Genomic DNA, 21,489 nt, shown 5'->3' on the forward strand with positions numbered 1-21,489 from the left:
TAAGCCATCTATCCTTTGGCAGGTGTCCGTCCGTCCGTCCCCCCGTCCCCCGTCCCCATTCTTGCACACCCCTTAAAATTCGGTGTTGTCTAGCTGTGTATGTGAAGTCACATGATGGGCACAGCCAATCAGCTGGCATCCTATTAGGTCATAGGGACATCATAGAGGTGGGTCCCCTTTGTCTGGCCCACAGTTCCCCGTGGAGAAATCACTTGTCAAAGTGTAAGATAATGTAAAAAAAATAAAACTTCCATGATGTATGCTGGTTTCTTTTAAAACAGGTTTGCAGTGCAGGATCCCGTCTTCTCGTACAAGAATCCATTGCTGAAGATTTGATTCGCAGACTGAAGCAGAGGATGTCACACCTGAGGGTTGGGGACAGCCTCGATAAATGCATTGACGTGGGAGCCCTGGTGGATGAAAGTCAAAAGAAAACAATCAGTGAGTTTGTGGAGGAGGCTCGTTCAGAAGGGGCAGAGGTGAGTGACTGTATTAAGGAGGGCAGACAATTGTTTAAATGGTAGTCCCTCAAAGGGGCTTTCTGATTTTGAAACCCTATTATCTAATGCCCTGTTTGGGAATTGTGAGAACCAGAGGTCTTTAGTACTAGCAGCTAAATTCATAACAGTTGAGTTTGAGTAATACAGTCAGTAGAAGGCTGGGAGGAGGGAGATGTAGCTTCAGTTTCTTATCCTATGTATGAAAAGGCTGCATGCTGTGAGAGAGGGTAGGAGTAAGAATACACCAAAGGATAGTATCACAGAACTAAGTATCCCTTTGGAAAGAGCCTGCCCACAATATTTTAAGAAGAACTGGTTCCATCTCATGCAGATATTGTCTTCTGTCTGACCCATAGGTTTTCCAAGCCCCTGGCCCACTACCTAAAAAAGGATTATACTACCTGCCAACCCTGATCACTGGTGTGAACACCACTTCTCGCTGTGTCAGAGAAGAGGTAAGAATGTCGGTAGAATTTACGGTAAATGATCCATGTTCCCTGCTGTACATTTACAGTATATACATATCTACAAGTTGTGCCAGAATATATACTGACCGTTTGTTGTTCTCATCACCAGATTTTCGGACCGGTCTTGGTTGCAATGTCTTTCCGCACAGCTAAAGAGGCAATTTCTCTGGCGAACAACACCCCATATGGATTGGCAGCAAGTGTCTGGACAGAAAATCTACCTTTAGCGCTGGAAGTAGCTATGAGGTGAATGTTTTTTTGACATATTGAACCCTTCTTTCTTTCCCCTTCATCTTTTTCTCCCTTTCTTTCTCATTATAAACATCAAGCCATAAAAAAATCACATACCTATTACTATTGGTGCACGAAATTTGATTTCACTACAATTAACCCTTTCATCGTTCTCCCACTATGTGACATATACAAGGGTCAAGGAAGCTGAGGTATGGACAGCTGTTGACCACTAGCTCCCCAGTTTAATGAGTTTGTCAAAAATTATCCGCAGCTTAGTTTTCTGAACCGCTGTGGTGTCATAGTGGGGTGGGGGGACATTGGCATTAACTGCAGAAAGTGATATTGTTACTAACCCTTACAGCGTGGTCAGGTTTTCAGTGGAGATACATGAAAGCAGTACTTTGAGACTCGGCTTTCTTTTTTACTTGGCTTCTATATTCCCTCCCTATATGTGTCCAGTATAGTGTGGTCTTTAATGACTACCATTGGTGTGAAAGATTTGTGGGATGAATAAGTGAACATACAGTCCTGATCAACAGTTTAAGACCACTTTAAAAATGGAAAAAATCATATTTAGCATGGCTGCATCATAACAAGGTTCCAAGTAGAGCTTCAACATGCAACAAGAAGAAATGGGAGCGAGACACAACATTTTTTTGAGCATTCAATTTAATGAAAACAACGAATAAACTGAAACAGGCTGTTTTTCAGCTGATCAAAAGTTTAGGACCATACCTCCAAAAAACAAAAACAAATCCCCCCCCCCCCCCCCAAAAAAAAAAACTGAAATCCAACTTCCAAACATGAACTCAGTAATGAGTAGCTCAGCGGTTATTGTTTATAATTTCATAAATTTGTTTCGGCATGCTTGATGCAAGCGTTTCCATGAGGTGAGTGGGAACATTTCTCCAAGTGGTGAAGACGGCCGCACATCTACTGTCTGGAACTGTTGTCCATTTTTGTAAACTTCCCTTGCAACTCCCCATTCAATTTAATGAAAACAACGAATAAACTGAAACGGGCTGTTTTTCAGCTGATCAAAAGTTTAGGACCACGTGCCTTTAAAAGGCCAAATCTGTGCAAAAATGTGGATTCATTGTAATTTTCTGTCAGGTAGTCGCACGTTGTGATGGCAAAGGCAAAAAAACTCTCCCTTTTTTAACGTGGTCGGGTTGTTGAACTGCATAAGCAGGGTCTCTCACAGCGCGCCATCGCTGCTGAGGTGGGACGCAGTAAGACAGTCGTTTGGAATTTCTTAAATGATCCTGAGGGTTATGGAACCAAAAAGTCAAGTGGAAGACCCAAAAAAATTTCATCAGCACTGAGCTGGAGGATCCAATTGACTGTCCGTCAAGACACTGGACGATCCTCGACCCAAATTAAGGCCCTTACTGGTGCTGACTGCATAACCATCAGACGGCAGCTGAGACTAAATGGCTTCAAAAACAAAAAACGTCTTCAAAGACCTCGTCTCCTTGAACGCCACAGAACTGCTCGTTTGGACTTTGCAAGAGAGCACCAAACATGGGACATTCAAAGGTGGAAGAAAGTTTTATTCTCTGAGAATTTTTTTTACCTTGATGGTTTCCAATGTTACTGGCATGACAAGCAGATGCCACCTTAAATGTTTTCTACGCGCCACAGTGAAGGTGGTACCATAATGGTCTGGGGTGCTTTTTCCTTCAGTTGAACAATGGAGCTTCAGGAAGTGCAGGGGCGTCAAACGGCCGCTGGCTATATCCAGATGTTGCAGAGAGCATTCCTCATTACTGAGGGCCCTCATCTGTGTGGTAACGACTGGGTTTTTCAACAGGACAACGCTACAGTACACAATGCCCGTAGGACAAGGGACTTCTTCCAGGAGAATAACATCACTCTTTTGGCCCATCCTGCGTGTTCCCCTGGTCTAAATCCAATTGAGAACCTTTGGGGATGGATGGCAAGGGAAGTTTACAAAAATGGACAACAGTTCCAGACAGTAGATGTGCGGCCGTCTTCACCACTTGGAGAAATGTTCCCACTCACCTCATGGAAACGCTTGCATCAAGCATGCCGAAACAAATTTATGAAATTATAAACAATAACCGCTGAGCTACTCATTACTGAGTTCATGTTTGGAAGTTGGATTTCAGTTTTTTTTTTTGGGGGGGGGGGGGATTTGTTTTTGTTTTTTGGAGGTATGGTCCTAAACTTTTGATCAGCTGAAAAACAGCCTGTTTCAGTTTATTCGTTGTTTTCATTAAATTGAATGCTCAAAAAAATGTTTTGTCTCACTCCCATTTCTTCTTGTTGCATGTTGAAGCTCTACTTGGAACCTTGTTCAGATCCAGCCATGCTAAATATGATTATTTTTTTGCCATTTTTCAAGTGGTCTTAAACTTTTGATCAGGACTGTATCTCTGACCTAGGCTGCTGCTATGTATTCTGTAAGATACCTGAGAAATGTGGAAGATGGTAAAATTCACTGACAGGTACTGTCACACTGTGAGTGTATTTGACTGGCACATTGTATCTACTTTCAGCATTAAGGCTGGCACTGTGTGGGTAAACGGGCACAATATGTTTGACGCAGCCGCTGGCTTTGGTGGATATAAAGAGAGTGGATTTGGCCGTGATGGTGGAAAAGAGGTAAGAGAGAAGTTTCCTGCATTATAATGGGGTGTAATTGCCTACAGGTTCTACAAAAGTAAAAGAAGACCCAATGTAACAGCACTATGCAAGCATAGAATATATGAACTAATTCTATATTTAATATATAAAATTAATAAGAGGTACTTAGAAAATCTTTTTGATCAAAATCATTTGTGCCCATCCACCACAGTAAGGTGACCTCTTTCTGGATGGGAACCTACTCTATATGATGCTACTATGTTGGCCAAACGGCCTGAACATCTATAGGTTCCACATCTATAGGGAATCTGCTGTATATGACACCTCTCTTTGTGCCAGAAGGCCTGAAATGAATTCAGGGAGAGCAGACTACACCTGTATATTGTGCTGAATAAAAACAGCCTGTGTAGAAGATGGATTTATTAGGAGAGTACAACCAAAATGGAGACAGCCACAACTCCAAATGCACACTGCAAAAACTTAGTTAGTCAGCACATCGTGTAAACTGAAGTGACTGCGCAGGTGCAGGGCACCATGGCTGCAACTTTTGTTTGTGCAGTATGGATTTGGAGCTGTGGCTGTCTCCATTTTGTTTGTGTACTCTTAACAAGCCCATCTTTTACCCAGGCTGTTATTAATTATTGCAATATATTGCTGTAGCCTGCGCTCCCTGAATTCATTTGAGGTCTAAACAATATAGAGCAGAATCATTATACATGTGGAGCCTATTCTACCTAAATGAATTTCAGGCCTGTTGGTACAGAGAGAGGTATCATACAGAGTAGGTTACTATCCAGAAAGAGATCTCCTTGCTGTGGTGGATGGGCACAAATGATTTTGCTCAAAATATATTTGCTAGGTACATCATATTCATTTTATATAGCGAATATGGCATTAGTTCATACATTCTGTTTGCAGAGTGCTGTTGCATTGTGTTTGCTTTTACTTGTTAATTTCAGACCAGAGGATCCATCATAAAAAAATACTGCTGTAAGACAGAACACCATATTTTGATAACAGAACTGCTTTAAGGGTGCGCTCACAGTGATGGATCCATCGTGGATTTTCCTGCCAGAATTTCACAAACAGCAAAATTCACACCAAATGTGTATTTTATTGTGGAAGTCATAACATAAATGCTGCTGGTTTGCTGCAGATTTCACCCTCTGCGTCACAAAGGGTGAAATCAATGAGAGAAATCCACAACATAAATTGTAATACCCCGGATTTAACATCCACAAGTCAAATCATATGCAGATTCTGTTGCAGGAGTGCATGGATGGGGTATTTTAATCATCCTCATCCACTTTGCTTCTGCTGTAAACTGTTGCTGCTATTCCGCTACTGAAAATCCACAGTGTATTTGCCCCGTGTGGCTTTAACCTAAAAGCATTTTTACACATGCGCAACCCCAATTCTTTTGTCCTGTTATGTGTCCATGGGGTGGAAACATTTTTTTTTTTTTTTTTATTACTTGAAATGGTCGTGATGAGGTGCTGCAGCCTTTTCATTGCCATCTGCCATTTTGTTTGAACACACTCTTAGGAGGCCATGAAGGTGGCTGAGGACAGCAGAAGCTGGTCGGATGACACTGCTATGTATTGTAGTCCATGAGACGCAGAGTCTTGATTCCACCCTAGTGTAGTGGTGGAACTAGATGGGCCTACTGCAGGGCAATGTTCTAGATTTTTATTTTACATTATTAAAGATAGAGCTTCACTTCATAGCCTGCTTGTTCTAATTCTACAGTAACACCTTCATTTCCTATGAAGGGCGTGTTGGCTGTGAGTTAGGATTAATGGTAGATTACAAGAGGTTTCATACAAATGAGATAATAGGGAGCTAATGAGACAAAATACACAACGTAGCCAAATCTACAGTGTAATCTAAATGACTTATTGTTTTTAGGGGCTGTATGAATATGTAAGACCGTCTTGGGAGAGCCGAGCCAAGCCAAATCCTGGAGATGTCAACTATAAAACATTTGCTGTTACATATGGGGCCGATGTCCCTCCAATTCCAGGGCAAAAAGACATCAGTGCATCTGTCATTCAGGTTCATGACTCTCAGATTCCCAGGTAAGCAGTGATATAATGCTATTCTGCTTCGTGTCAGCAGCTTAGGGTCCATTCACACCTCCGCAATTTCGTTCCGCATTTTGCGGAACGAAATTGCACACCCATTTATTTCTATGGGGCAGCATGATGTGCTGCCCGGACACGGAATTGCGGAGCCGCACTTCTGAGTCCGCAATTCTGTTCCCGAAAAAAATAGAACATGTCCTATTCTTGTCCGCAAATTGTGCCGGCAATGTGCGTGCGGTCCACAAAATGCGGAACGCACATTGCCACTGTCCGTGTTTTGTGGAGCCGCAAAACACGTTGCGGACGTGTGAATGGTCCCTTAATGCAAGGAAAAGTGATAAGTGAATCGGTTTACATAAATCAGATTTGTTCAAAAAGCAGCTATTTTCAGCAGTAATGGGCCTTCTGCTCAATAGACTCCCCCTCCCCTTGATTGACAGGACCAGACATCCTGCCTGTAAATCTTGCACCTGTGTCATTGCTCCGAGTAGTGGCGTTAAGAGAAGGGGATCTGCTCCTGCTACCTGAGCAGATGCCAACTGTGCATGCGCCTCTCTGGTCTGAGTATACACAGATCCATTATGCTTGAGCTGCTACTTGGAGCAATGGTCTGCAAACTCTTGATTTATGGCCCTATCAAGCAAGGGGGAGGGGGGCTCTTGAGCAGCAGGGCCAGCTCTTCGTTGCTCAAGGTGGCTGATTTTTGAACAAATTTGATTTGTACTAATCAATTCGCTCATTATTATAATGACAGTGTTTTACATTGCGTTTAATGGCAGGGCACCTCATTTATTCTACACTGTGTACCAGCGCCTAAACAAGGACTGAAACCTTAAAGGTGTCGTCTCACTTCAGCAAATGGCATTTATCATGTAGAAGAAGTTAATACAAGGCACTGACTAATGTATTGTGATTATCTATATTGCTTCCTTTGCTGGCTAGACACATTTTTTTTCATCATATTATACAGCGCTTATTTCTATGGTTACGACCACCCTGCAATCCATCAGAGGTGTTTGTGCTCAGCCTATGAGCACTCCCATGGTCCCAGGCACCAGAGAGGTCAGTGCTTTTTCCTGTAGTGTGCAAGCACAACCACCTCTGACAGATTACAGGGTGGTCATAACCATGGAAACGAGCAGTGTATAATTTGATGGAAAAATTAATCCAGCCAGCAAAGGAGGCAGTATGCATAGTAATACATTAGTAAGTGGCTTGTATTAACTTTCTCTTCATGATAAATGCCATTTGCTGAAGTGACACAACCCCTTTAAGTTCTCGGGACCAGGACTAGTATTAGTGCCAGAAGCACATATTGCAGATCCGTGTTGTACCCTTTGAGTGCTACAGAGCCAAAAAATGTTGCAAAATGCGTCATGTTACTGACAGAATACAGAGGCACCAAACAGTGGTGCATGGATTGCCTACAGATCTGTATTACATTGGGACTGTGCGTAGCTTTGCCAGGTGCCCAGACCTGCCAACTCGTCTAGCAGATCACGGAATATGGAGATCTCTGGATCCATGTGAGGTACTGGTTTTTGCTTAGTTAGAAAGTGATTGTCATGTACTGTATGAGGTCTGAGTTTCATTTTTCACATTAGTCATGGGATAACCCCTTTACGTGCTAGAAAGTGCAGACGCGCAGAGCTTATCTGTAAACATTATAGGGAGCTTCTTGGGCTTGTCATTTTAAGAATTCTCATCCTTAGGGTCTCTTGCAGAACCATGACCAGCAGGTTCCAGTCAGGGGGACACTCTCGAACTGTGTTATTATAAGAAGAGGTGGTTTTGTTACGAAAACCGTATGCACATCATGGAGGCACCCAACGGGTGTCATAAAACTGAATTGCGAGCGGAGCTGCAATAAGATAAAGCTGCTATTCTCCGTAACAGAGAAACATTGAGGATGAAGCTTAAATTGAGCTGTTCGTACCAGGTTAATAAACCGAAGGAATTTAAAGTCAGATTACAGACTGTTTATAGGGGATTACTTGTAAGTATCTCCTCCGTTGCCCCCACGGAATTGTACATTGGAGTAGGCAGTATGTTCTCCTGTATTGAATACAATCTGTGGAGGGAAGATAGTCTGCTCAGTGCTTAACCCCCCCGCCGTGCCGCTGATGCTACCATCTCCGCTGTCCTCAGACCGGCCACAGGCTTTTCTGGTCAGGTCCTATCCATATTCTTTCTTTTAGTTGCATAAGCTGTATATGCAGCTGAACAGAAAGACACGGGAATACATACGGTCAGGAACTGAATTAGAACCCCTCTAAAGATAGCGGCAATGCGTATAAATACACCATTTTCAGTTTTACCTTTTTCTAATGCTTTCCATGATTTTTCTCTCATATTCAAGCTGTCTGCTGTTTTCTACAAGTCTGTGAGCCACTAATATTTAAAAATCTGTACAGACACAGTTGTAATCAAACTGACCCAGAGAATGAATGACACAGGTCAGTTTTGCCACAAAGGGAAAGCCGTGGGAACAAAACCCATAAAATAGTGGAAGAATTGTGTTTTTTGTTTTCCAATTCCACCCTATTTGGATTTTTTTTTCCTGCTTCCTACTACACTGTATGCCATATTGAATGTGGCATTAGAAAGCACAACAGCGAAAAATAAGCCCTCATACAGCTATGTGAATGGAAAAATAAAAACATTATGGCTCAAGGAAGGTAGGGAAGAAAAATAAAAAAGCAAAAACTTAAAAAACCTCTGGTATCCTAAGGGTTAAGGTGTAACTTTCGTTCTTTTATTTTATTTTTGTAATGTGATAATACAAAATCACAGTGATAATGACCATTTTTGTAATCTACTTTAACCGCTTCATGACCACCCATAGACTATAAACGTCCTATGGGTGGTTGTTTAACTCTGAATGGACGTTTTAGAACGTTTATTCAGAGATGGCAGCTGCATGCTAATCGTGCAGCTGTCGAGCGGGGGGCCCGCTGGCAGTGACAGCAGGGCACCCCAGAGAGAAGGCAGGGACCGTTCCCATGTGTCCCTGCCTCCTAGATTGCTGTATACACATCAGGAAGCGCTATGCGCTTTCTGTCCCGGCCTGGGGGTCACAGACCCCGATCAGCCCTGCACTGAAGCTGAACAGCACTATATACTGCCTCTCTGGGGGGTGTATTTCACCTGTAACTGGGGCTACTATGTCAGCCGCAGTTACAGGAGAAATCAATAGTAAAAATAAAAAAAAAGTTAAAGTTAAATGTTCCCCAGAGGTCTTGTATGACCTTATGGGGACGCAAAGTGTAAAATAAAAAAAAGAAAGTGTTTTATAAAAAATAAAAAAAATAAAAAATGTTTCACATGTAAAAAATTAAAATCCCCAATTAAGTAATTAAAAAAAAAATCGACATTTTTGGTATTGCCGCATCCGTGATGGCCGGCTCTATAAATATATCACATGATCCACCCTGTCCGATAAACACCATAAAAAAATAAATAGAAACTGTGTAAAAAAAAAAAATTAAGCTGTTTTTATCACCTTACATCATGTGATCAAAAAGGCGTATGTCCCACAAAACCGTCACATCATTCTGCAAAAAATGAGCCCCTACATAAGAAATCGCTCAAAAAATAAAAACTCTAGCTCTAAGAACATGGAGACGTTAAAACATCAATTCTTTGTTTCAAAAATTTGATTATTGTGTTAAAGTGAAATAAATAAATAAAAAGTAAATATATTAGGTATTGCTGCTTCTGTAAAAAACAGCTCTATAAAAATATCACATGACCTAACCCCTCAGGTAAACACCGTAAAAATAAAATAAAATTAAAACCGTGCCAAAAAAAGCAATTTTTTTTGTCATCTTACATCACAAACATTGCAACACCAAGCGATCAAAAGGGCATATGTCCCCCAAAATAGTACCAATCAAACTGTCGCTTCATCCCACAAAAAATGAGACCCTAAGGACTTGTTCACAGGACTGTATGGCTTTTTCAGTGTTTTGCAGGATGTTTTTAACAGATCCGTTTTTACGTTTTTTGTTTCAGTAGTGTTTCCGGCTCCATTCCATTTTACGTTCAGTTTTTTCCATATGGCATATACAGTAATTACATAGAAAAATTGGGCGGGGCATAACATTTTCAATATATTGTTCTACAAAAACGGAACGGATACGGAATACGTGTTCCATTATTTTTGAGGACTCATTGACTTGAATGGAGCCACGGAACGTTATTTGCAGGCAATAATAGGACATGTTCTATCTTTGAACGGAAATACAGAAACGGAATGCATACGGAGTACATTTTTTTTTTTTTTTTTTTTTTTTTTTTTGCAGAACTATTGAAATAAATTGTTCCGTACACGGAACTCAATAAACGGCACTTATGCGAAACGCAAAAAAACGTTTGTGTGAACGAGCCCTAAGACAATAAAAAATAACTATGGCTCAGACTATGGAGACACTAAAACATCTTTTTTTTTTTTTTTGTTTAAGAAATGCTATTATTGTGTAAAACTTAAATAAATAAGAAAAAATATACATATTAGGTATCGCGGCGTCTGTTACGATCTTCTCTATAAAAGTGTCACATCCCTCAGGTGAACGTTGTAAAAATAAATAAATGCAAACTGTGCCAAAACAACCAATTTTTAGGTCCCCTTGCCCCAATAAAGTGTAATAATGAATGATCAAAAAATTGTACCAATAAAAACATCAACTCTTCCTGCAAAAAACGAGCCCCTGCACAAGATGATCGGCAGAAAAATAAAAAAATATGGCGTTCAGAAAATGGAGACACAAAAACATATTATTATTTTTTTTTTTTATGCTTTATTATGTAAAACTGAAACAAACAGAAAAGAAAGTAGACATACTTGATATCATTGCGTCCGTAACAACCTGCTCTATAAAAATAGCACATGATCTACCATGTCAAATGTTGTAAAAAAATTAAAACTGTGCCAAAACAGCCATTTTTGGTTACCTTGCCTCACAAAAAACGTAATATAGAGCAATAAAAATCATATGTACCCCAAAATAGTACCAATAAAACTGGCACCTTATGCCCTAGCTTCCAAAATGTGGTTACGGTACTTTTTGGGAGTTTCTACTGTAAGGGTGCATCGGGGGGGCTTCAAATGGGACATGGCATCTAAAAACCAGTTCATCAAAATCTGCCTTCCAAAAACCATATGGCGCTCCTTGTCTTCTGCGCCCTGCCGTGTGCCCTTACATCAGTTTACAACCACATGTGGGGTGTTTCTGTAAGGCTACTTTCAAAAAAAAAAAATGACAGTTACACTTTAACCGCCTCCGGACCGCCTAACGCAGATGTGCGGTCCGGAGGCGGCATCGCTGCGCAGACTGACGCATATACGCGTCATCTCGCGAGACGCGAGATGACGCGCTATGCCGGCCCGCGCATGCGCAGTTCGGGCCGGCATTTCGTCAGGGAGTAAATCGTCATCAGCTTGCCAGCCAATGATCGCGGCTGGCAAGCTGATGATTTTTAAAAAAAACAATCAGAGCGCCAGATAGCAGATCATATTAGTAAATATGATCTGTTATATGGATGCCTGCTCCTCTGCTGGTTCTTTTCGTCGGTTGGATCCAGCAGAGGAGCAGGCTTCACAGTGAGTACACCAACACTACACACTTAGCCCCAGATCACCCCCCTGAACCCCAATTAACCCTTTGATCACCCCTTTGATCGCCCCTGTCAATCACTAGTGAAAGGAAAAAAGTGATCAGTGCAAACTGTCACTTTTTTTTTTCACTGGTATTGACCGTTAGGTTTTAGGTATAGTTTAGGTCCCTTGGTTAGGTAGTTTAGGGATCGGTTAGCGCCCAGCCCACCGCACCGCAGTCCGTTATTCGCTGATTAGCGTATCGCTAATCAGCATTTGTACTTTTATAGTATCTGGAAGTGATCAAAACTGATCACAGTCAGATCTATAATTGTATTAGTGTCACTTTAGTTCTCCCTCCACCCAAAACGCAGTGTTTGCCCGATCAGGCCTGATCGGTCGCCCACACGTGCGTTCGCCCACACCCGCCCCACCGCAGTGACAAAAAAAAATGTTTTTTTGATCGCTGCACATTCACTTTACACGCACTGCGGCGATAAAAAAATCAGTTTTGATATTTTTTATCAACCGCAGCGGCCTCCGGTACTTCGCTAGCCTCCCCTTTGTAAGACAGGCTTGCTTTTTTTTCTTGGGTAGTCTCAGGGAATACCCCTAAATTTAGTTGCCCAAAATGTCAAACAGGGGGTATTCTTCTGAAGAGGCCTACAGGCTTCTGACCCAGTCGGATGAGGAGTGGGAACCCTCATCTGATGAATCCAGCGGGTCAGAATACGAACCTGTAGAAAGCAGTGGCTCTCTGACCCAAAGTTCGGACGAGGAGGCTGAGGTCCCTGATAGCACCAGGCGTACCTGGGCCCGTGTCGCTAGACCGCAGGTTGCGCAGGATCCGCTTCAAGAGCAGCAGAGTGGGGCTGGTGCTGTCGGATTACGTGGTGAGGCATACACCAGCAGCCCAGCCCTCCCTGGACCTAGTACCAGCACTGCCGTACAACCTGGTGAAGTAGCGAGCACCAGAAGGGCAGTTGAAGCTGGTACGGTGGCACGTGCAGTAGTGACCCCGTCGCAGCCACCGCAAAGACGTGCCCGTAGAGCCCCTAGAATCCCAGAGGTGCTGGCAAACCCTGATTGGCAGTCCCCAACTTCAGCCGCACCTGTAGTTTTCCCTTTCACTGCCCAGTCTGGAGTTCGGGTTGAGACAGCTCAGATCGGTTCGGCTCTGGGATTTTTTGAGCTGTTCTTGACTGCGGAGCTCTTAGACATAGTTGTGGCCGAAACAAACAGATATGCCACACAATTTATAACTGCCAACCCGGGAAGCTATTATGCCCAGCCTTTCCGGTGGAAACCAGTCCAAGTTTCCGAAATTAAAACTTTTCTGGGCCTCCTCCTCAACATGGGTCTAACTAAAAAGCATGAATTGCGGTCATATTGGTCCACTAACCCAATTCATCACATGCCCATGTTCTCTGCTGCTATGTCCAGGGCACGTTTTGAGGCCATCCTGCGTTTCCTGCACTTTAGTGATAACAGCACCTCCCGTCCCAGAGGCCACCCTGCTTTTGACCGGCTCCACAAAATTCGGCCCCTCATAGACCACTTCAACTTGAAATTTGCAGATTTGTATACCCCAGAGCAAAACATCTGCGTAGACGAGTCCCTGATACATTTTACCGGGCGCCTTGGCTTCAAACAATACATCCCAAGCAAGCGCGCCCGGTATGGGGTCAAATTGTATAAGCTCTGTGAAAGGGCCATAGGCTATACCCACAAATTTCGGATCTATGAGGGAAAAGATCAGACCCTGGAGCCGGTCGGTTGCCCTGACTACCTGGGGAGCAGTGGGAAGACAGTTTGGGACTTGGTGTCACCCTTATTCGGCAAGGGGTACCATCTTTATGTGGACAATTTTTACACAAGTGTGGCCCTCTTTAGGCATTTGTTTCTAGAACGGATTGGCGCCTGTGGTACCGCGCAAACTAGTCGCGCGGGCTTCCCCCAACGGCTCGTTAGCACCCGTCTTGCAAGGGGGCAGAGGGCCGCACTGTGTAACGAAGAACTGCTCGCGGTGAAATGGAGAGACAAGCGTGACGTTTACATGCTCTCCTCCATTCACGCAGACACGACAATACAAATTGAGCGAGCAACCCGTGTCATTGAAAAGCCCCTCTCAGTCCACGACTATAACCTTCACATGGGAGGGGTGGACTTCAATGACCAGATGTTGTCTCTGTAATTAGTTTCCCGCAGAACCAGACGCTGGTATAAGAAGGTGTCTGTATATTTAATTCAATTGGCACTGTATAATAGTTTTGTTCTCTACAGTAAGGCTGGGAGAACTGGATCCTTCCTCAAATTTCAGGAAGAGATCATAGAGAACCTCCTGTATCCAGGAGGTTCCGTGGCCCCATCCACCAGTGTAGTTAGCCGTCTACACGAGCGACATTTCCCCAATGTCGTTCCTGGTACCTCAACCCAACCGTCACCCCGAAAAAGATGTTGTGTCTGTAGCAGGAGTGGAATAAGGCGTGACACCCGCTATTTCTGTCCTGACTGTCCTGACCACCCTGCCCTATTCTTTGGAGAGTGTTTCCGGAAGTACCACTCACAGGTACACTATTAGCATAGGGATCATCTCGCCAGGACAGGCACACAGGGCTATTTGGGCCCATTCACTCACACAGCTGCTGAAGTAAGCAAAAAGGTTAATGTTCAGTTAAAAAAGTTAACGTTTATATGTTCTGTTGCAAAGTTAATAAAATTATTGCGTTGCGGCCTGTTTTTTTTATTTTTTTTTAACCTTCCAGGTGGACCAACCGATCGACTAGCTGCAGCACTGATGTGCATTCTGACAGAAGCATTGCGCTGCTGTCAGATTACACACAAGTCAGTGTATGCGGCGCTGCAAGACGAGATTTCTACTCTGCAGTAACAGATACGTTTGCCGAGGCATACGAGCTGAGGAGGAGGCGGTGTTCCTATGCTTTGGCAAACACTTTGTATGTAAAAAAAAATAATAATCCCGGCAATGATTTATTCATCCACATCGATTGATGTGAATGGAGAAATCTGGTTTGCCAGGGCATACGAGCTAAGTGGGTATGGATGTTGGGCGGAGCTCCTATGTCCTGGCAGACGCCTTTCCCCTCCTTTTTTTTTTTTTTTGGTAGAGATTTTTTCATCCACATTGATCGATGCGAATGAAGAAATCTGTGCCGTTCATTTTTTTCTTTCAGCCCAGAGGCTGAACGGAAAAAAAAATCTCATTACCTGTATGCTCAATATAAGGAGAATAACAGAAACTCCTAATGCTGGCCATACATGTAATGATTGCGGAGACCCTCAAATGCCAGGGCAGTACAAACACCCCACAACTGACCCCATTTTGGAAAGAAGACACCCCAAGGTATTCGCTGAGGGGCATATTGAGTCCATGAAAGATTTAAATGTTTGTCCTAAGTTAGCGGAAAGTGAGACTTTGTGAGAAAAAACAACAAAAAAATCTATTTCCGCTAACTTATGCCAAATTTTTTTTTTTCTATAAACTCGCCAGGCCCCTCATTGAATACCTTGGGGTGTCTTCTTTCCAAAGTGAGGTCACATGTAGGGTATTTATACTGCCCTGGCTTTTTAGGGGCCCTAAAGCGTGAGAAGAAGTCTGGGATCCAAATGTCTAAAAATGCCCTCCTAAAAGGAATTTGGGCCCCTTTGCGCATCTAGGCTGCAAAAAAGTGTGACACATCTGGTATCGCCGTACTCAGGAGAAGTTGGGGAATGTGTTTTGGGGTGTCATTTTACATATACCCATGCTGGGTGAGAAAAATATCTTGGTCAAATGCCAACTTTGTATAAAAAAAATGGGAAAAGTTGTCTTTTGCCAAGATATTTCTCTCACCCAGCATGGGTATATGTAAAATGACACCCCAAAACACATTCCCCAACTTCTTCTGAGTACGGCGATACCAGATGTGTCACACTTTTTTGCAGCCTAGGCGGGCAAAGGGGCACATATTCCAAAGTGCACCTTTCGGATTTCACAGGCCATTTTTTACACATTTCGATTGCAAAGTACTTCTCACACATATGGGCCCCTAAATTGCCAGGGCAGTATAACTACGCCACAAGTGACCCCATTTTGGAAAGAAGACACCCCAAGGTATTCTGTGAGGGGCACGGTCAGTTCCTAGAATTTTTTATTTTTTGTCGCAAGTTAGTGGAATATGAGACTTTGTAAGAAAAAAAAAAAATCATCATCATTTTCCGCTAACTTGTGACAAAAAATAAAAAGTTCTATGAACTCACTATGCCCATCAGCGAATACCTTAGGGTGTCTACTTTCCGAAATGGGGTCATTTGTGGGGGTTTTCTACTGTTTGGGCATTGTAGAACCTCAGGAAACATGACAGGTGCTCAGAAAGTCAGAACTGTTTCAAAAAGCGGAAATTCACATTTTTGTACCATAGTGTGTAAACGCTACAACTTTTACCCAAACCATTTTTTTTTTTTTGCCCAAACATTTTTTTTTTTATCAAAGACATGTAGAACAATAAATTTGGTGAAAAATTTATATATGGATGTCGTTTTTTTTGGCAAAATTTTACAGCTGAAAGTGAAAAATTTCATTTTTTGGCAAAAAAATCGTTACATTTTGATTAATAACAAAAAAAGTAAAAATGTCAGCAGCAATGAAATACCACCAAATGAAAGCTCTATTAGTGAGAAGAAGAGGAGGTAAAATTCATTTGGGTGGTAAGTTGCATGACCGAGCGATAAACGGTGAAAGGAGTGTAGTGCCGAAGTGTAAAAAGTGCTCTGGTCATGAAGGGGGTTTCAGCTAGCGGGGCTGAAGTGGTTAAAGGAGACCTGTTTGCTCCCCTGACCTGTACTTGCACTCCTCACAAGGTATCAATTCTGGAGCATCTTACATTAGACCTCAGCATTATGCCAGTCCTCGGCTAGTCCTCCTGGATGTGTCTGAATAAACTGACAAGTGTTTGTTACTATTCCTTTTGTCAGTAGGTCACGTCCCTACATTGTTTGACTTTATTGCAGGAAAACGCCAGCTTCCAGTTGTAGATCTATGTTTATTTCCAGGAAATAGCAGAAGAAAGGCACAGTTCTAAGCAAAGATGTTCCAGAGCAGTTATATCTTGGAGGATGCATGTATTTATTACATGTTTAGGGAGATATTGTCATCCAATGAAGAATTACTAAATTCCTCATCTAACTTCCAATCCTTTTTAAATCTTTCCCCGTCAGTGTGGACAGAACCTACAAGCTATATTATGGCGGAGCCCAGAAGCGTCCAGATGGCATGTACTCTCGACCCATCTTTGGATCCGATGGCACTATAATAGCGTATGTGGCGGACAGCAACAGAAAAGATGTGCGCAACGCTGTGGAAGCCGCTCATAAAGCTGCTCCCGGGTAAGTCGTGACCACATTTTACTTTTGGTTAAAAGGGTTTCATGTTTCTGTAGGAAAATAAAATCACCATATGTAGAGCTACAAAGAGAAGGTTTTAATCCCTGTGGCATCTCATCAGTCTCCTACACTCAGGATACTCTTAGTGCTATGAAGGTGCCATTTATGATGCTGACAACACAGGCGTGATGTCACTTGTAGCACGGGAGAGGGAAACCACTGCTGCCCTAGGACATTCTGTACCTGTCTGGTGCTTGCCCTTGGCCCCACATTGCTTCCACATTGAACTAAACAAATGAGTCTGCTGACCCATGTTTCACATACACCTATTACACTTAGAGAACCCCTTTGATGTTACAGCAATACATTAAAGGCATTGTCTCACTTCAGCAAATGGCATTTATGATGAAGACAAAGTTAATACCAGGCACTTCCTAATGTATTGTCCATATTGCCTCCTTTGCTGGCTTAATTCATTTTTCCATCACAGTATACACTGCTCGCTTCCATGGTTACAGCAACCCTGTAATCCATCAGCAGTGGCGGTGCTTGCACACTATAGGAAAAAGCACCGGCCTCTCTGGTAGCCGGAATCGTGGGAGCGCACATAGGCTAGTGCTTTTTTCTATAGTGTGCAAGCACGACCATCGCTGCTGGTTGGCAGGGTGGTCGTAACCATGGAAATGAGCAGTGTATAATGTGATGGAAAAATGAATCCTGGAAGCAATATGGACAATCACAATACATTAATAAGCGGCTTGTATTAACTTCCTATACAATAGTGCCTTGCAGCACTGGGGACAACATCTGCGTGGAGTTTGTGGGTTTCCTCCGGGTTTTCCGCTTTCCTCCCACACTCCAAAAGACATGCTGATAGGGCACTTAGCTTGTGAACGCCATTGGGGACAGCTTGATGCTAATGTCTGTAAAGAGCTGCGGAATATAGTAGCGCTATATAAGTGCATAAAATAAATAATAAATGCTATTTCTTAAAGTAAGACAGCCCCTTTAATAAATGAGAATATAGACAGCAACATGAGATCTAACATATAACAGCAAATTCCGCATTGGACAGCCTTTGGTATATGCCAGTGTATGATATAGGATCTAATCGAGGAATTGGAGGTCCACTGTGATGAGCTGATGACCAGGAGACCTGCACTGTGTGAATGGGTTGCCCAAGCCAGACAACCCTTAATTATCACAGCTCATTAATGCTAGTATTAAAAGTGGTTCACTAAGAGAACCCATTTTATAAGTGTCATAGAAGAGGATGCCCCTCATTGTGTCTTAACATAGAGCTGCTGAATGTCACTTTCCATGCATTATCTGGAGGGCTATTAATTTGAATGGCCACCATGCAATACTACATTTCCCCTGTAGTGGCCGCTGTGATCAGTGAAGCTTTCACAAGCCAGAGTTCATTTTATTGATTTATTTGCTCTGGTTGTATCTATTAGCAGCTCTTTATTGCTTACCTTCTAAACTATTGTATGCCCGATTTCACACTCTTACCTGTCAGACCGGATCATTTCTTGTTTGGGCAGGAATATTCATTTTTCTCATGGTGCTGATTGCCAGAAAATACATGAGGCAGTCCGCCAGTTATTAATACAACAGAATTGCAACACACAGACCAAAATCTGTAAAAATCCCCAGTCCGTGCTCATATAGTACATAATATGAAGATGTTTGAATGGTGTCCATGGCTTAGGAGCTTTGTCTTTACAAGTGCCAGATGATCCGATATAAAAAAATAGTCTCTCAAGGCTTGGACCAATTTGAACAGCAAACAAAATCCTATCTGTTCATGAAGAAAAACAGCCTCCCTCTTTTTTAAGTGTTTTTGCAACTTCTTGACAGCCGCTGTGAAATTATAGTTTTCTGCCTCAAACAGGAAAACAAGACCTTCAAAGTTTTCTATCTGTCACTCGGGGATAATTTAGGACCCTGTGTTTTCTGTGGGAACGGAAAATCTTTATGGACCATTAACAGATGTGTGATCATATCGTACCTTAGGCTTCACTCACACTTTTCAGTCTGGCCCATTGTAAGAATATGAAAAGTCATGCGCGTACTGTACAGTAATAGTAATGGCTTGTATGATTTTTAAGATGTGCGGTCATTCAAGGAGCAGCATGACACATATCACATGCTCCGTTACATTAACTGACCTGCGATCCCTGTGATAATAATTCATCAAGCAGCAGCCGGCTCACTGCGCACAATGCTTCTACTTCTGCTTCATGAATTATTATCGCAGGTTGGTGATTGCATAGAAAGGGGGAATATAAATGTAATTTTAACTCCTAAGACTCCCAGGGAAGCACAGGAGGCTGAAGCACAGCGTCTTGCACAGCCCCTCTCCTCTTTTCTAATAGGAGATGGATGGCCCTTAGCAACGCTCTTTTGAGGAGTGCTGCTAAGGGCCATTTCAGCCCCAGTTTTCTACCAAAAATAAACGTTTTGGCTAAATAAAGTCTATTGCTAAATTGTTACCTATCACTTGCCCTACACTGTAGCAAAAAAATAAAAAATATGACGGTTATCCTTTAATGATGTTATTTCTGGTGTGCGTTGTCTCACTTGAAAGTGCTCCATGTCCATGATTTAATGTTTGCACCAGAAGGCTGCTCGTTTTGTTAGCACACACAATGCTACTACCTAATCTGAAAAGGGTCATAGGCTTCACTATCATAATGGAGATCTTCTTTGCACCTTCTTTTCAGTGCAGTATATGATCCTCTTGAAAAATGTGTTCCTTCCAATGCGTAACAAATTTCTGTTAGCCTTATGTGCAGCAGAATGACATTGACTGATTATAACAACTACTGGTAGATCATTCATGTTGTTAGCAGTATTATGAAGACTACCCTCACCAGATTATTCATTCTTTAAAACTTATGAGCATTTAGTTTGTAAGGAACTTGCTCTTCTGTCCTTCTCTAGGCAGTGTACTGTAGGTTCGTGCAGGTGCTGTACTGAAAGAATCAACATTCTGTATGTGGTATCTTCACTTTTCATCAATTTTGTGTCTTGATAGTTGGGCCAAGAGGGCAGCTCATAATCGAGCACAAGTTGTGTACTACATGGCTGAAAATCTTGAGCTGCGGAGGGAAGAAGTAGCCCAGCGACTGAGCTCTTTGACTGGACAGTCTAAAGAGAAGGCTTTGCAAGAAGTGGACCTCAGCGTCCAAAGACTCTTCTACTGGGGAGCATATTGTGACAAATATGGTGGCACTGTACAGGTAAGACATGCAAGTGAATGAAATTTAATGGTGGTTCTGTGGAATGCAGAAGCCTTTACCAATGAAAAATACATATTAAGAAGTGACAACTTAAGTTCTCAGCCTTAAATGTGCAGAGAAGGGTTGTCATGTCTCGTCTTCGATATAGTAATAAGAATGAACAACGTTCTTATGAGTTCAGAAGAAGATGTCACTAGACTAAAGCCGCCCGCACACATAAAAATGCCTTAGCTATTGTATGCTCCCAGTATTGCGGTATTTTTACAGGAGAATAAAGATGCACATCTTTTAGACAAGGATGGTTATCCACCAGGGAAACAGGATTTAAGTGATTACAATCTGGCCCACCCAATTTGTCTACCTTCTAGAGAGATGGTTAGGTTGCCCCATACTTGATAGAATGTCGCCCAGATATTGACTGCATCTACCTGTCTAAAAGCACCATGGATGTATTTCAGGGCCTTAAAATAGCTTTTTAGGAATGATGCAGATCGGGGATTAGTATCTCAGTGATGGAACAGACAGTACTGGATTTATTTATTCTTTTATTCTATTTTCTTTCTTTCTTTCTCTTAAGGAAACTTTGCTTTATGGAGCTACTGTTCTTTTACGAGAACCCGTTGGAGTAGTAGGCATTGCTTGTCCAGATGAAAATCCTCTCCTAAGTTTTGTCAGCCTCTTTGCTCCAGCAATTGTTCGTGGAAATGCTGTGGTGGTTGTGCCAAGTGAAAAGTTCCCTCTGCTGGCCTTGGACTTTTACCAGGTACAATCTATTCATTTTGTTTGGTCTGATTCCAAATACATTGTTGGGTTTTCAGTGATATATGGTGTGAATGCTTGGTTTACTCATTACAGAAATGTACTGTAAAAATCTTTACTAATCAGTGCTAATAATGGGACTTGGATGATCAAATCTGGATTGCAGGCTTATAAATATGCTGTGTCTTGACGGCCAAGATTAGTTGTATCCTTATAGGGTTAATATCCTCCAAACTTCTATAGACAGCAATGGAGATCAAAAGTTAGGAAGCAACAGTACATTTCTAAGCAGATCGACTACCTGGCTGCTGGGATTTGTCTATCCCTGATGGATTTATGCATGTGTACTGTATGTGTTGCATATTATACCGTGGCCTGACTCTAGTAAGATTAATCCAACTGCATTCACAGTCATCTAATACTAGTAAAACATAGACAGGATTATGTTTTTTCTGGTGCTAAGATGCCTGACACTTGGCAAGCCTACAGTGTGAATGACTTCTTACAGTGCATTCTTATCGGATGGTTGAACAAATCACAATTGTGCATACAGAGTGCTCATAATTATAACTTTATCTATTGCATTTATTCGTTTTACATGTGAATATA

At 42.3% G+C, this 21,489-nt stretch overlaps 1 protein-coding gene across 2 annotated transcripts in view; it reads left to right on the top strand.

Annotated features, from left to right (window-relative positions):
- ALDH16A1 (aldehyde dehydrogenase 16 family member A1) overlaps positions 1-21,489 on the top strand; it is an 85,042-nt gene that overhangs the window by 38,786 nt on the left and 24,767 nt on the right. For both annotated transcript variants that reach the window (XM_044281655.1, XM_044281656.1), the window contains 8 exons: positions 282-479; positions 857-955; positions 1,077-1,213; positions 3,724-3,829; positions 5,720-5,889; positions 16,709-16,876; positions 19,917-20,121; positions 20,699-20,884. In XM_044281655.1, the coding sequence (XP_044137590.1) occupies positions 282-479; positions 857-955; positions 1,077-1,213; positions 3,724-3,829; positions 5,720-5,889; positions 16,709-16,876; positions 19,917-20,121; positions 20,699-20,884 (1,269 nt within the window). The remainder of the gene's footprint in view (positions 1-281; positions 480-856; positions 956-1,076; positions 1,214-3,723; positions 3,830-5,719; positions 5,890-16,708; positions 16,877-19,916; positions 20,122-20,698; positions 20,885-21,489) is intronic.

Source organism: Bufo gargarizans, chromosome 2, assembly GCF_014858855.1.
Source record: "Bufo gargarizans isolate SCDJY-AF-19 chromosome 2, ASM1485885v1, whole genome shotgun sequence".
NCBI classification, from domain to species: Eukaryota; Metazoa; Chordata; class Amphibia; order Anura; family Bufonidae; genus Bufo; species Bufo gargarizans.